Source organism: Haemaphysalis longicornis, unplaced genomic scaffold (assembly GCF_048455015.1).
Source record: "Haemaphysalis longicornis isolate Haplotype H1 unplaced genomic scaffold, Haemaphysalis longicornis Haplotype H1 scaffold_1, whole genome shotgun sequence".
NCBI lineage: Eukaryota > Metazoa > Arthropoda > Arachnida > Ixodida > Ixodidae > Haemaphysalis > Haemaphysalis longicornis.
The window spans coordinates 323,763,161-323,778,732 of NW_027526203.1; the positions used below are offsets into that span (position 1 = coordinate 323,763,161).

The following is a 15,572-nucleotide window of genomic DNA, read 5'->3' on the forward strand; positions in this document are numbered from 1 at the left end:
ACGAAGCGCATCCCTTAACGCGGCTACACTGACCTAATTTGTCAGCAAACTCTCGTCGATCCGCCACGTCTGCTGACGTGGCATACAGTCGCCAAGGTTTAGAGTTGCTAAGACTGGCCTGTGATCGGAGATACGCGGAGTGCCCGCAGGAAAAGAGAGAACATCACAGCGCTCAAGATAATGGCTGAGCTCCGGCGGGAAGTAGAACTTATCCAACCGGCTGCCCGATCGTCCCCTTTCCCACGTGGCGGCAAACCTTTCACCATGCAGCTGCACCCACGCGTCGCGGAGTTGGAACTGGCTTACAAGATCCTTTAGTGCCCGCGCGCCGACATAAGGTTTACCCTGTCCAGGACCACACACATCTCGCTGGGGATCGAGAACACAGTTAAAGTCCCCCACTAAAAAGGTGGGGTAGGGCTCCAACATGAATGCATCTAGAGATGCAAAAAACGCCGATGAATCGGAGTGTCGCGCTGGTGCATAAACAATCACGGCACGCACACGACGATCTAGGAGCAGAAAATCTACTGCAAGCACGCGCCCGTCAAAGCCAAACGTGCAGTGAGCCTTGCGACGAAGGCTCTCGCGCAAGTAAACAACTCCTACCCCCGAAGCTACCCGATCAGTCAATGCAAAAAACGCCTCCACTGAAAACCGCTCGCGAAAAGCCAACACATCGCGCGGCGAGCGGGAATTACATTCCTGCAGGAAGAGAACGTCAACGTTTTGCGCACGTGCATAATGCATTATTTCTCTCTGTTTGTCAAAGCTTCGAAAACCTTGGGCATTCAGGGAAAGAAAATGTACCAGCATGATGGTATTAATGCGCTAGTGAATGTTGACGCTCCCTCCTACATTTCGCTGTCCTCAGAGGACACTTCAACACACAATTTCTTAGTGTCATCCGCGTCACCTGAGTCCGCGGAGGAAGGCAGGGTCCGCTTGGACGCGTCGGGCCAATCCAGGATGGATGGGGAGCGCAGTAGGTCAGCCACCTGGCTGACAGGATTGACTAGGCGGGGGTCCTTGATCTTGGGCGGAAACAGAACACTGGTGCTGGGCGTAAGAAGGCCCGCGGCAGAGGGCTTTGACGCGAGTGCTGTCTTGGCACTGGTTCCGGGCTTGTTTTTCTCCTTTCGTCGGCTGCTGCGCGAGCCGCTGGAGGTTCCAGAAAGAACGGTGTTTTTGACCGGCGCATGCCCTTGCTCGCGCTGAGGCTGCTCTGCGGTGTCGCTGCTCTCGGTAGAGCTGAGACTCGTGAAGAGGGAAGTGTCCGTCGAAGACGATGACGTGGCCTCCCCAGCAGGTGCAATCGCCTCCTCCGAAGGCGACGTGTAGCCCTCGAGGTCCATTTCTTGGCTGTCGCTCGTAGATTCCTCAATCGCCGTGCTGTCACCCAGAGCAGTGCTCCCGCTTGACGCCTCTGCCGGCTGGCCTGAGGAGGCCCGGGGTAGTTCGGGAAATTCGCTTGCGCTTCCGAGAGCCTCAATATTCCCGCTTGACGCCTCTTCTGGCTGGCCGGAGAGGGCGAAGGGTAGTTCAGGAAATTCACTTGCGCTCTCGAGAGCCTGCTGACTGGGGGACGCACTAGGCGTCGCGGAGAAATTGCTTGCAGCGTCCGCGTAGGACCGGGGCCGCAGGCAGTCGGCGGTTGCATGGTTGCCCTTGCAGCGCCGACACTTGGCGTTACAGTCGGCTTCGTCGTGGCCGTACTCCGAGCAGCGGCCGCACCACGGGGTCTTGCAGTTGCTAACTTGGTGGCCGCTCTGACCGCAACGGGCGCATACCGGTCGCACTCCTTTATACTCAAACTGGGCCTTGAACCCTCGTATCTTCATGAAGTTAGGCACGGCCTTGGCCATCTCCATCTTCACGAGTCGCATGCCGGTCTTGATGTGCTGAAGACTCCTCCGCGACGGCTGGCTGACGTTGAGGACCTTTCCATACGGTCTCAGTGCTGCCGCGAGATCCGCGTGGCTAACGACGGGGTTCAATCGGTACACCGTCACGTAGACGACCTGTGGGCCCATGCAGGCCACAGGACACGAAACGCCGTTCACAAGAACAGCTCCTTTTTCGGCGATCTTGCGAGCAGCAGCAGCCGAAGCAGCCACTGCGCAGAACTTAAATCCACCCAGGTGCATCAGGGTGTCCAGGCCATAACGGCCTACGATTTCCTCGAGGCTGTTCACCAGGTCATCCACGGTGACGTCCTTCGGGGCCGTGAAGTAGAAGACATGGGCCTTGGGTGGTGGCTGAACAGCCTCCCAAGACGCCATGATGACGTGTCCTTAAATGTCCAAGAGGCGGTCCAGTCGGCGGCAGGATAGATGACGTCCTGAAGGAGGGGCCACCCCAACGCACAAACGTAGGGCCGCCCCACAGGAAAATGAAGTCCTTGACTCGATCAGCGTCGAAGTCGAAGTCGATGCCCGCTACAACGGCATCATATTGATCTTAGCCAAAAGGCCGAGAACACATAAAGAGAATTTATAGGTCGGTGATAAAAAGGTAAGAGCCGAGCATGTTAAGGAGGCCCTGGCACCAGATCAGAATAAATGTGTGCGCAATTAGTTTGTCGCTGAAAATAGCGCAGTTAGATGCCCCTCGTGGGTACCTACGAATGCCTCATTGACGCTTTAGTGATTAGGACAGTAATTCTGTAGTTAGATAATTAATAACAAATACTTAAGAAAGTCTCAGTAACAAAAAAAAAATACTGACCGCTTCTCCACAGTGCTACAAACATTATGCACTAGGTTTTCTTCGAGGAACGCCGTTGCTCTTTTTTTTAAATCTTGGTGCATATGATAGCTGGGACACCCTGTATAGTTATTCGATGTGAACGGTGTCTCACAAACCCTGGTTTCCTAATTCGCTTACAGTAGATGAGTTCACTACTGCAGGTATTTATTCGCCTATATTTGTTTATGGGAGCGGGTTTGATTTGAGATTCCTATCCTAAAATAAAACCTAAAATAAATAAATTTTGGGCTCAGTTTAACTCACCTTAACCTGCAAGAAAAAAGAAGCAGTGCAACCGGCAACCCACGAGGCAGCCAGGATTAAATTACAGCGCAGAAATGTATCGTATTTGGTTACGTAGTCAAAAATGGCTAGTCAGAACGAATGGAGAAACCGATGGCCTCCAGGTAAGAAAACGTAAAGAAAATCAGTCCGCGGGGATGAATAGGAATAACTAGCGCTCATGCCGCTAATAAAAGTGACATTAACCCAATCCATTTTAAATGGGGAGCATTTCTTAGGCTCGCCAACTCCTCCGTCCATCGGCGTCCGCAGCTCATGACGTCACGTCGAGGAGCAGGTGCGCACCTCTCCCCCGTACCCTCCTCGCTCTCAACAACAGCTGCGGCGGTGCGGCAGGAGCGCGTCTGCGCGCGCATGCACCGTAGTTGCCCCGTGCGCCTCGTCGCTCTCAACAGCAGCTGCGGCGGTGCGGGGGGAACGCGTCTGCGCGCGCATGCGCAGTAGTTACCCCGTGCGCTCCGTCGCGCTCAGCAGCAACAGCGGCAGGTGTACACGTGATAGCGGCATGCTAGCGGCGTGACAGCTGCGTGACAACCGCGTGGTGGGGGCGTGAAAACGTCGCGCGCTTGTGTACGGAAGTGCGCGCATGCGCGTCTCTCCCCCATACTCCTCTCCCTCGACAGCGCGCGCAGTGTATATAAGCGGCGGAGCGCGCGTTCGAACTTCAGTCAAGTGCGTCTTTGCTTGCCTTTCGTTTGGCTCCAGATGAAGTATAAGCGATGGAAGCAACAGTACCGTCAACAAGTTAAGCATTCCAAACCCTCCCCACATCGAAACGGTAACCACAAACTACCCAATTACGCAACTTTCACGCAATACAACCACCCTTATGCGACGCATTTACTCGAGTTCCCCCCGTGGGAAGATGCGGGCGGGCGGCTTTCTTTTCAAAGGTCCCTAAGCTTATTCGAACCCTTATAACAGCTTTTGTCTTGATCTTGTTGCGCCCAGTTTGGGGATTTCATGCAGACATTAGTTTGTTGCGCTTGTGTGTGTGGAGCGCCTCTCGCGGTCCAGTTGAGGCAACCTAACCATTACTTGTTTCTCTCTCAACTAAAACTGTTAAATTCTTCCACATTTACTTTTTTAACTGTCTTCTGCGCAAGTACAGCAGCATAAACTTTTTTAATGAACGTATAGATTGTTACGTGCTCAGCCCGAAGCCCCCTTGCGACACAACGTTGGGTCGGGCGGTGCTCTGGTCCGCGCTGTTTCAATGGCATGGTGTAACTAACACCAGTCAAAATAAGGCTTTACCGCTCTGCCTTTATGCGGAGAGTGTACTGTGCTAAAATATGTTATCAAGTTTATGGACGTCAGCATGCGGGTGCGAGATTGAAGCCCGTTAGGGAAACATTCATACAATAGGATAAGACAGTGTGCATCAATTATGCGGACTTCGGCCATGTCCGTCTTGCTCTATTAATGGCTACAGGCACGTACGCGGACGGGCCACCCATATAGCTGTAGCAGCAGATGAGTCACCTTGGGCCAGCGTGAAAATTTTCGCGATACCGTGGGCGTGGGGCTCGGGCGGGTGTGGCGTGGGGCTCGAACGGGTGTGTGAGCGTTCGAACGTGACTGTATTTCCCCGGTGTTACTCTAATGAAAGCATGCCGGTTAGGGTGCTTCCTGTACACTTACGTGTGAAGCAGCGCATTTTGAAGCCTCAACAACGTATAGGTTGGGGTTGCGTGGAGTTCCTATATACAAACACACGAATGAGTGTTTTCTTTTTACGACGCATCCATTTGATTTTTTTTTCGCCCTAGGTAATAGAATTTCAATACAATGACCGCTTCATTCTGCGCCCAACTTGGCTGCGATACTTACGCGCACTTTAAAAGAAGTCTCTTTTGGCGTGCAGCCGGGAGAAACGAGCCAACGAAGGGCAAAACGAAGCAACGCACGGCTCCGAGCAGAACACATAGCGCACATTTTTTGCGTGCAGTTCAGTTCATGGGCTGCTTGAGGGGTCCGCTATCTTTATGGTTTCTTTTTTTCAGGGCCAAAGAGGAGCTTGCGGTGGAGAAGGCCAGACGAGGCGCTCCCGCTGGACATCGCACCGCACTTAAGAGGTTGTGGAAGGCAGGTGGGCAGGTCGTCCGGTGGGAGCGCACGTTTCTGTTCGTGTGTCCGCGATAAGAAGTCCCGGTCCAAATGCCTTGTTGGTCTGGTTCATGACTGCCATTCTCCCCCGGCCCTATTTCTATTTCCAGGTCAATTGTGAGCAAAGAAGCTTTCTTTTTTTTTTCTAGCTCTAAACAAGCCTAACGTTGTTCCATGTGATGCTTTTATTTCTCTGTGTCCTTCTGTTCTGTAGTAATGGCGCCCCACCTAATTTCCCTTTCTCCGCCACATGACACCATATTACTAGATTTTTAGGATGCTTGTATGGCCCAATAAAGAAACATCTAGAAATAAACACGAACGCATTGGTAGAATGTTTTACAAAAACATCCCGGGGTTTTGTTTTTGTATTTTTCAATCAGAATGCTACGCCCGGAGAAATCCGACCTCGCTTCAATGCAGCCGGCAGCGCTACCCGTCGAGCTTCCACGCCTACTTTTTTAAATGCGGAGCATTTCTTAGGCTCGCCAACTCCTCCGTCCATAGGCGTCCGCAGCTCATGACGTCACGTCGAGGCGCAGGTGCGCGCCTCTCCCCCGTACCCTCCTCGCTCTCAACAACAGCTGCGGCGGTGCGGCAGGGGCGCGTCTGCGCGCGCATGCGCCGTAGCTGCCCCGTGCACCTCGTCGCTCTCAACAACAGCTGCGGCGGTGCGGGGGAACGCGTCTGCGCGCGCATGCGCAGTAGTTACCCCGTGCGCTCCGTCGCGCTCAGCAGCAACAGCGGCAGGTGTACACGTGATAGCGGCGTGCTAGCGGCGTGACAGCTGCGTGACAACAGCGTGGTGGGGGGCGTGGAAAGGTCGCGCGCTTGTGTACGGAAGTGCGCGCATGCGCGTCTCTCCCCCATACTCCTCTCCCTCGACAGCGCGCGCAGTGTATATAAGCGGCGGAGCGCGCGTTCGAAAGCATTCCAAACCCTCCCCACATCCAAACGGTAACCACAAACTACCCAATAACGCAACTTTCACGCAATACAACCACCCCTATGCGACGCATTTACTCGAGTTCCCCCCGTGGGAAGATGCGGGCGGGCGGCTTTTTTTTGTAATTACATTTTATTTGAGCATTCGAAAAATTGAGTGACCACTACGTTCGTCCTGTCTTACAGGGATGCAGAGTACAGATGCTTCAAAAATAATACCGAGTGCACGAGGTCGCGGGTTCGATTCCCGGCCGCGGCGGCCGCTTTTCTGATGGAGTCGAAAAGCAAAAACGCCCGTGTGTACGAGATTTCGGCGCACGTTAAAGATCCCCAGGTGGTCAAAATTAATCCGGAGCCCTCCACTACGGCGCGCCTCATCGCCTGTGTTGCGTCGGCGCGTTAAACCCTACAATCAATCAAAAATAATACCGAGCACGGGAGCGGTGGCCGGAGCGGTCAAAACTGCATGCCAGCGCGATCTATGCGTAGATGCGCCGCAGATAGCGAGAGTGCGTGGGCCCATCCGGCTGGCCCCTCTCGATGTTCTGACGCTCGCCCTATCGCCGGCTCAAGCGAAGCCGTGCTGCTGCTACCCCTGCTCACCAGGGGCGCTTTCAGAGGTTGATGAAGGCCTGTTTACGCAGAGCGAGCGAAGAAAGCTTCGTCTTCAACGGGGTCCGCTTTCTGCTTCGTCTTGAGTGCCACCGATTTCACTATGGGTGCCTACCGTGCTTCGCGATCCGCTTGATTTTGATTCATGTGGCTAGAATAACGTTGGCTCAAGCTAACGCATATAAATGAGCAAAAAACAAAAATTTTATGCGCGTACACTGCGTTAACGATACAAATGGGCGCTCAAATAAATAAGGAAGTGATACCATTGGAGTCCCGTTACTTGAACAAAAATATACTTTATTATGCGGGAGACACAAACCTACACAAATTAGCTTAAAAATGAAGGGTGTCCCGGCTTGAGAAGGAAGCCATTGGGATATTTTGCGACAATGATCAAAGAAATGAATCAAGGGTGGTTTCCATTGAAGCAAATTCTGATGCAGCCCTTTTTTTTGTCCAGATATGTGCTTTGTAAGCGGTGAAAAAGTTGCTAATTTTTTGCGTTAGCTTGAGCCAAGCATTAATTTAGCCACATGATTCAAAATAAAGCGGATCGCTAAGCACGGCAGACACCCATAGTGAAATCGGTGGCGCTCATGACGAAGCAGAAAGCGGACCCCGCTGAAGACGATGCTTTCTTCGCTGGCTCTGCGTAAACAGGCCTTCATGAAGCTCCGAAAGCGCCCCTGGCGAGCAAGAGTGGCAGCAGCGCGGCTTCGCCACAGCCGGACTGGAGGAGCGGCGAGCGCGCACTTTCATTGCCCGCCGCTCCTCCAGCCCGGCCGTGGCTATATAAGCCGCGTTTACATGCATGCGACAGAATGCGATAGCTGAGCGTCACATTTCCTAGCGCATCACGAGTAATGAGATGCGCTAGCGTTTACATGTACCGTATTACCCCTGGTGCGATGGTGGCGCCATACGGTGTCGCACGTCGAAGGTAAAGCAGCGTTTCTGGCGCTTCCAAAGCTTCCGGCACGGCTGGTTCTTGTTCTTCTTTCACGACTCGCATTTTCTGGCGTCTTACACTCGATTTAGACGTTTTTAAATGCAAAGCTGCGTTTGCAGGGCTTACTTTTCTTGTCGACATAATTCCTAATGCGATGCGCTCGCGTTTACATGCACTTCGAAAGTCGACTTACGCGTCTCAATCCACCCCTGTCTGGCGCATTAATGCGACGCGCTTCCTTAGCGCATTAGCCCCGTTTACATGGATGCGATGCGCTAGAAAATTGACGCGATGCGATGTGATGCGCCACTTGTCGCATTCATGTAAACGCGGCTTATGGTGGCATACCGTGGCTTCGCTTGAGCCGGCGATAAGGCGAGCACAAGACCATCGAGAGGGGCCAGCCGGATGTGCCCACGCCCACGCACTCTCGCTATCTACGCCGAATCTACGCATAGATCGCGCTTAACAAGATGGCAAGTTGGGCGAGTTGGTGCTGATTCATATCGACAACAGGCGCTGTAGCCTAGTAGCGCGTTGCTAGTAGCGCGTCGTCCTCTGTATTTCTTTCTTAGATCGCGCTGGCATGCAGTTTTGCCCGCTCCGGCCACCGCTCCCGTACTCCGTATTATTTTTGGAGCACCTGCACCTGTCAAGACTTAGTCATTGTGGTAAAAAGCTGGAAGTACGCGGGCTTCCACAAAAGTTTCAGTTGGGGTTTTACGTGTCAAAGCTCCACATCGGCTATAGGGCGGCCAGTAGGAACGGAGATCCAATTAATTGGGACTACTTGAAAATCTACAACACGGACAGAGATTTTGCGCGTACATATATTTTCAATTTCGACTTCTGCGGGCGGAACTTAAACCCACGTCCTTGGCGCCAACTCTGTAGCGCAGCGCCTGCCCAACTGAGCCTCCGCGGCTGGTAAAACAATTTCCGCAACAATAAAGCTACGATGAAAGCGACGTTCTACACTCCCGTAAACATCAGCAACGCTACGTGTAAGTTACCTTCAATGTTACCTCGGGAGCTTCCCTGGCTCTTCGTGTTTGAGATATAAGCGACCGAATTCAATTTTACTTAGCACGAATTTTGCCACATATTTACGTACTACACATGTACGGCTGCACATCCGGATTTTTGAAGGAACCGAAGCGGGGAAGCACGGTATGCGCCCTCCAACCATGATATGCGATCTGGCGGACGGCTGAGATTCAGGCGAGCTGCTGCAGGCGTAAGTGTTGCCGCTGCACGGCAGTCGAACACAAAGCGCTCTGCTGTAGCCCACTCAAGAGGAGACGGGCAGGAAAGACAAGCTCCAGAGCAAATTGGGCGTGGTAATGTTGTGGCCAGGTTTTCGCCAAAGCCAGCGCGACGGCAGCTCCCAAGAGAAGTGCCTGTAGGAGAGCTTATCTCGGCGGAACAAGTTGCGAGAGGAGCCCGCATTAGCTGGGCCATGAGTGTGCGCACGTTGCACCGAAAAGATTCCTCCGCACTGGCGAGGTGAACAAACACCGAGGAATGGGCAGGATGAACGGAATGTTCTGCAAGCGTGAGTTGCTACCTGTATACGCGGCCTTCATGCAGGGGCGACCGTCGCGCTGGCGCCACGGCACGCGAACAGGGCTGGAATAAGTGTGCCGTACATTCTAGACGTTTACGAGAAGTAGGGTGGAAGTACGAATTCGACGAAGCTCTCAGGTAGGAAATGATCCATCAGGGCAGGTGGGGCTCTGAAAGAAGCCTGTAAAAAAGCGGAGGTGTGTGTGAAGGGGCGCCTCTCGCCCTGCTTGGAGCTCTGCGAGGGTGGATGGCCGCTTAGCCGTTGTAATGTAGGTGCAAGTAATAAGTTGAGGCGTCGTGTCCGAGCAAAGTAGGGCGGTATAGAGAAGAGTGCTGGTGCTCTTGCGTCGATAAAACGTCAGCGCAAGGAAACCGATGGTTTGTGCCGGAGAAAGAAGAATGGTTGCACCAACCGTTCGAAGACTAATGCGAGCAACAGGCCAGGCATCAGTTATCTGCATGGTGGTCTCAGAAAAAATGTTATATAGCTGCCAGGATGGTGGTTTTGTCATATAGGATCAAAGAGAAACGGAATCACGACTGAAATCTCGTTTCTCAAGGCGGGCTCGACGACCCCGGTAGACAATTTCATGAAACGCCTCCAGTTGTGCTTCCCATTGAAGCATCGGGATGGGAATGAGGGCTGACGAAACAATTATGGCTCGCATAGCTGAAAGGTTAACGGATTCTAGGAGTGCCCAATACGACCCAAACAAAAAAGTGAATTCGGGGCTGGAGAATCGCTCAAACAAGCATGCGGCCATCTTGGATGGCGCATCAACGGCTTTTGGGGGGAAACGACGTAAGAAATGCAATGATTGTGGCGAGTTCTGTTTCACGAGAATGGTAAAACAGATACTGTAGCGATAGGTGTGCCTGTAATGAAAATGCAGATAGGAGTGCATCATATGCATGACAAGGGCCGACGGCCACACGCGTTCGCCATGGTGAGAAATGCTCTTTTTCGCAGGACAGCTTGTGAGCTAGACCGAGGTAGGTGCATCAAGAACTGGTGCCAGAAAGGTCCTGTTAAATGCTTACGGCTTGGAGGCGGAGGTCCTGGCGAGCAGACCATACCGTAATTTCGTCTGTATATATGATGTATATGTATATATGAAACTGCACCACGATGCCAGGTTTGGAGTACCATGATCATATTAACTAGCAAAGGACTCCTCGATTTGGCTTCAATTTGTGCACTAGTTCACAAAAGTGTCGTGCAAGTGCAGCGCCAGCTCTTTAAGTGCGAGTGCAGCCGTACACTAGCGCTTTCCGTGCAGCGGCCGAATCGAGGGCAAAAGTGCATAAGCGTCGTCTGCTGCAGTCCGCATTTGCGCGCTCGAATTTTTTTTCTTTCAAAATGGCGTCAACCTGCACTCGCCTTGTGTTTCGTACACAAATGCACTATCTTGTTGCACGTGACGACCATTGTCGTCTAAAACGGGAAACGCTGTCGTTTCTACTCCGTTTACTGACACAAGTATCATGCTGGAGCCATCTGCTACGATGCGCACCAAAAAGGCGCCAAAGCACGCTACATCATGCACGAGACGAGAACTCGCACAGAGGCTAGTGCAAAAGTGTGGAAGAACTCGGGCAGCACGGCGTCAAATCGAGGGCTGAAGTGCAGGTGGCGCTAGCTGAAGTGGCAAATCGAGTGCGAGAGTGCCGCACCGCCTCAACTGGTGCTGAAAGTGTAGCGAAATCAAGGAGACCACAAGATGGCGGGACAAAACGCTGAGGCGCAACAAGGTGATGCCTGCAAGCGTGTGTTGAGGAACCGTGGAGACGGATTGAAAAAATGCGATTTCGAAGCTATGACGAGATGAAGGAACATAAGCGCGGAGGTAGGGGAAGGGGATAAGGAACATCGATGAGGGCGGCGCGGCATGGGCAGGGTAGCGCAGAGCGAACGGTGTGGGACCGGCCACAAATGCGGACCATCTCGGAGGAGTGGCCCATGGCCATCTTCAGCATCGAAGCGGGGACGAAATCTAACTTGTCGTTGGTGGCAACGGAAACGTTTGCTGAGCTACCGTGCAGCGTACCGTTGGAGGTACGTGGCAAGCATACTCTGAAGATTTTCCGCCTGATGGTCGTGAGTGCGATTATAGGCGGAGGTTGCAAATTTTGTTAGATGGTTTTGACGAGTTTCACAACGGACAATAAAAACAAAAATCAGAGACACACTTGTGGTAACGAGCGTAAATACTAAAACATTTCGCTGGTGCCGGTAATGTAGACGCTGTAGGATCCATTGCACACACTCACACTCACACTGCAAGCATAATGAGAAGGCGGGAGGCAGTTGCTCCCTTTTAACGCGAGCACTTCTTCCAGAGAATCAGCGTTCTCCGTTGCTAGGGCGCAACCTGTTCTCTTCAGGTGCCGTCACCTGCACAAGACACGCGATATGACGTCAGTGCCGCGCGCAGTAGGCTTTCTCCGCCGCAGGCAACGCGCTGATTTAGGGTCGTGCTAACGCACTCGGCTCTCACTCTGGAGACCCGTAATCGATTCTCACACAAGCTGCTGACATTTAGGCAAATTTTTAAAAATATAATTGATTCGCTTTACCGAAATTAATCCGCGTATGCGCTTCTGCACGAATTCCGTCATATTTTATGGGTTTTTGTACTCCGTACAGCTGTGGCGATTTTCTGCACCGAACGACAACGCTGGTTCGTTGCTCAATGGGCCACTTAATGCTTTCGCATTATTAACGCCAGCGCGAGACTGGTCCGGCAGGATTGTACACGTGTGCCATAGCCGACTGAACGCCTTAGTTACGTGGATGTCCCCGGAGATCGAATGCAGGTTTTCGAGAAAAAAAATGAGTCGTAACACTGTCACGATCACTTGTACGTTTGTTTAAGACCTGAATGACGAAGCTGGATCAGCAATGGCCAACCCCTACGCGATACGACCTTCACTGGTTCTGAACGTTGTATCCCTTCTGTGTTTGTCCCCTGTCAGTTAAAAGTTCTCGCTTTTAATTCTTGTGCAGTTCCGTAAGAGACCTTTGTGACGTTACTTTCTACAAAGGATTTAATGCGTGCCTTGTTTGTGTCTTTAATAGCGCCGCCGCACGCGGCAGAGGTTTAAAATTTGAGCTATAAAAACAAAGGCGGTCGTTGAATATTTTATGCACTGAGCACCAGGTCCCACAGGGGTGCAGAAATCCACTATAATCTCCATTAGCACGTTTCAAAACATGTTTTCGCACCACTACGTAGATTGAACGAAGTGTTTGCGGGTAGTGTTTGCGCTAATCATCCCGAGATTGCAGGGACGCTATTTATTCAACATGCCTTACAACAATTACAAACTGAGGTAAGAATGAAACAGCAAAAACAGAAATAGAAAAAAGTGCCATAATGCAGAAAATAACACACCAGGAGACAATCGCAGAAAACTCAATGAAAACAGAAATTCCCAGGTTGATAACATAAAATGAAGTAACGAAACATGGTATTACAACTGTGGTAAGTATGTGGGTATATGCCCAAATTAAACAAAGCCATAAAAGCCACACTAAGCCTGCATGGGCAGTTAGATAGCACATGCATATCACCAAACGCCAGAAAGATTAGAAATAACAAGTGCATAAAAAGTTAAGTTGAGCGAAAGATCACGGTGCATAAAAGTTAGACACGAGGCGTCGAAAAGTTTCATGAGATATAGAAGATGCGATTTCGTCGGGGAGGTCATTCAAGAGATGTATGGCACGTGGGAGGGCAGATGAATTGAAAACACTAGTGGAACCATAAATGCGGGAGAAGCTGTACTGGTTGTACACTCAGCGTGACGTGGTAAATGGGTGACGAAGATTAAACGGTGAGGACGTCGAGCGGTAAAGGTATGAAATAGGCATGATTTACAAAGAGTGCCGTGTGTGCAGGTCTTGCAAACAGTATTCCCGTTTAATCTGCGTGATGCTTGAGTTGCGGCTGTAATTACTAGATATAAAACGGACAACTCGATCTTGAATCAATTCGATCGATCATGTCGACAAGATAGTTTTGATGAGGAGACCATATAGAAGAAGCAATTTATAGTTGAGGGAGAAGGAATGTTAGAAAAGCGAGCTAGTGAAGAGTAGACGGGGAATCACGTAAGGTACGTACGTCGCAAATAACCCCAGTGGGTGGGATGATTTCGCGGAAATGCTACATATGTGGTCCGACCAAGATAAATTGGGAGTGTACGACAATTTTTGCTTTAGAGAGAAAGTATAAGGACAATTTGAGTTAAGCTGTTTGCGGCTTAAAGTCATGACCCCATTTACCTAAATTCAGTGACATGAGCCAGGTGTCCCACCAAGCTGAAATGACATCGAGATCTTTTTGAAGGGCCAGATGATCGTCAGAAGCAGAAATTTTGCGGTAAGTAATGCGATCATCAGCAAACAAACTCATGCTTGATGTTAGATTATTTCCGAAGTCGTTCATGTATATTAGAAAGAGAAGAGGGCATAAAACGCTGGCTTGTGGCACACCAGAAGTTACTCCCGAAAGGCTAGAAGAAATATTGTTGCCTTCAGTGAACTGCTGACGGGGCATGATGAAGTTTCGAAGCCAAGATAATGTTTCGGAGCCCAGGCAAAAGGCTGAAAAGTTGGATATTAGACGGCAATGGGCTACGCGGTCGGATGGATTCGCGAAATCTGAAAAGATATAATCGGTTTGAAAGCTATTGTCCATGTTGAAGTGAAGATCAGATGTGAATTGAAATAACTGGGTGTCGCACGATAAACGTTTTCTCAAACCATGTTGGTTAGCAACGAAAAACTGGTTTGATTCAAGATGGCCGAAAATATGTGATGCAGTTATATGTTCAAGCATTTTGCAGCATACGGAGGTTAAAGAAATAGGGCGATAGGGGCTAGGCGTGTCTTTCTCGCCAGTTTTATAAACTGGTTTCATCTTACCAATTCTCCAATCGGATGGTAAATGACCTAATGCTAAAGATTGGCGGAAGATATGGTATAGGTATTTGTTTGCCTGAATAGCAGTGCCTTTTAGTACCTTGCAGTTGATATTGCCTCATGTATTAGGCGACACTAGCCGGAGTCTGCATGCTTGCTCCGAAAGTAACGTCCGAACTATAGCCAAAGAACAAACGCCCAAATTGGTATTTGTTTGGCCCGCTGTTGCAGGCGACATCTTGAAGCCGTGATTGCAACAGTTCGGGTCACATCATTCAGTGCGTATAAGCGCCAACGGTGAGCATATCTAGGTGTTTTGATAATTTAGAAGCATGCCGAAATGATTGGGTTTAAATTGGCACCAACAAGACATGCGGGAAGGGGATGATTTGAACAGTATGAAGCATCTGCGGGGCTTTAGGATTAATTGCGACGGGAAAGGAGGCTTTGTTCCACGAGCTAACGCAGGAAGAAGCGCTTGATTATAGAGCTAGTGTTCGATGTAGCCTTTAGCACGATGCGCACACAGAGGGCGCTTGAGAGGAGATACCAGAGGCGAACTGACCGATGAAGACCTTGAGGTCGTAGGAGACGCCCAGTGGACTGCCCTGGTAGGGCCTGGCCGGGTGCAGGCGCACCGAGGGCGGCGCCTGCGGGGAGATGCGCAGCGTGACCGGGTACGCGTCACTGCCGAGCTTCTTGAGCAGGTTCCGCTGCAGCGGCGTCAGCTCCTCGGTCGCGCAGCCGCCGCTCTCATTGGCGCTGCCGCTACCGGAGACCAGCGCACAGCCGGCCGCTGGACCGCTGCCTTCGGCGCCACCAGCAGCCCCGCCCGAACCCGCGCCACCACCGCCACTTGCCGACGAGCTGGTTGGTTCCGGGTAAACCTGCGGGGAAATCGCCCTCAGAGCCGAGAAACGGACAGCCCGGCAGGACGCGAGACAGCAAATTTTGTTCTGGACACACGCTCAAGGAGTGGGGTGTCAACCCGCAGCTTAGTGCTCGTACCATGCGTATTATCGAAGGTAAAGTACATGAACCATGGCGCTGTGGTATTCCAGAATGTGAGCACAGCGCAAATGAGTTACGAAAATACGAGAGGCCGTTCATCAGGGCGTCTTTCTTAGCCATGCGCTGCTGTAGCGCTGTAGTAACTAAATAATTAGGGGTAAAATTTACGACTCCAGGGTACTTCTAGCCGTCCGCGACCGCCGCATGGGACAGAAGGCTCGTGAGGAAAAAACGCATGGGACATAATTGTCAGTGGATTTCAAAGGAAGCACAAAACTCCCTAAAAATAAAGTTGAAGGCCGAGAATTCAGGCTAAAACGTATACTTTCAGTTCTCGAGGACTTATGCTTAAATTTTGCAATATTTCCCTCATAAGAGCGCGCCGCCTTTAGGATAACG

General features: G+C 51.3%; 1 protein-coding gene across 1 annotated transcript in view; it reads right to left on the reverse strand.

Annotated features, from left to right (window-relative positions):
- The window catches only part of LOC144159576 (phosrestin-2-like), a 360,527-nt gene that overhangs the window by 93,038 nt on the left and 251,917 nt on the right, over positions 1-15,572 (reverse strand). Inside the window, exon 4 of the mRNA XM_077691156.1 lies at positions 14,728-15,049. Within this exon, the coding sequence (XP_077547282.1) occupies positions 14,728-15,049 (322 nt within the window). The remainder of the gene's footprint in view (positions 1-14,727; positions 15,050-15,572) is intronic.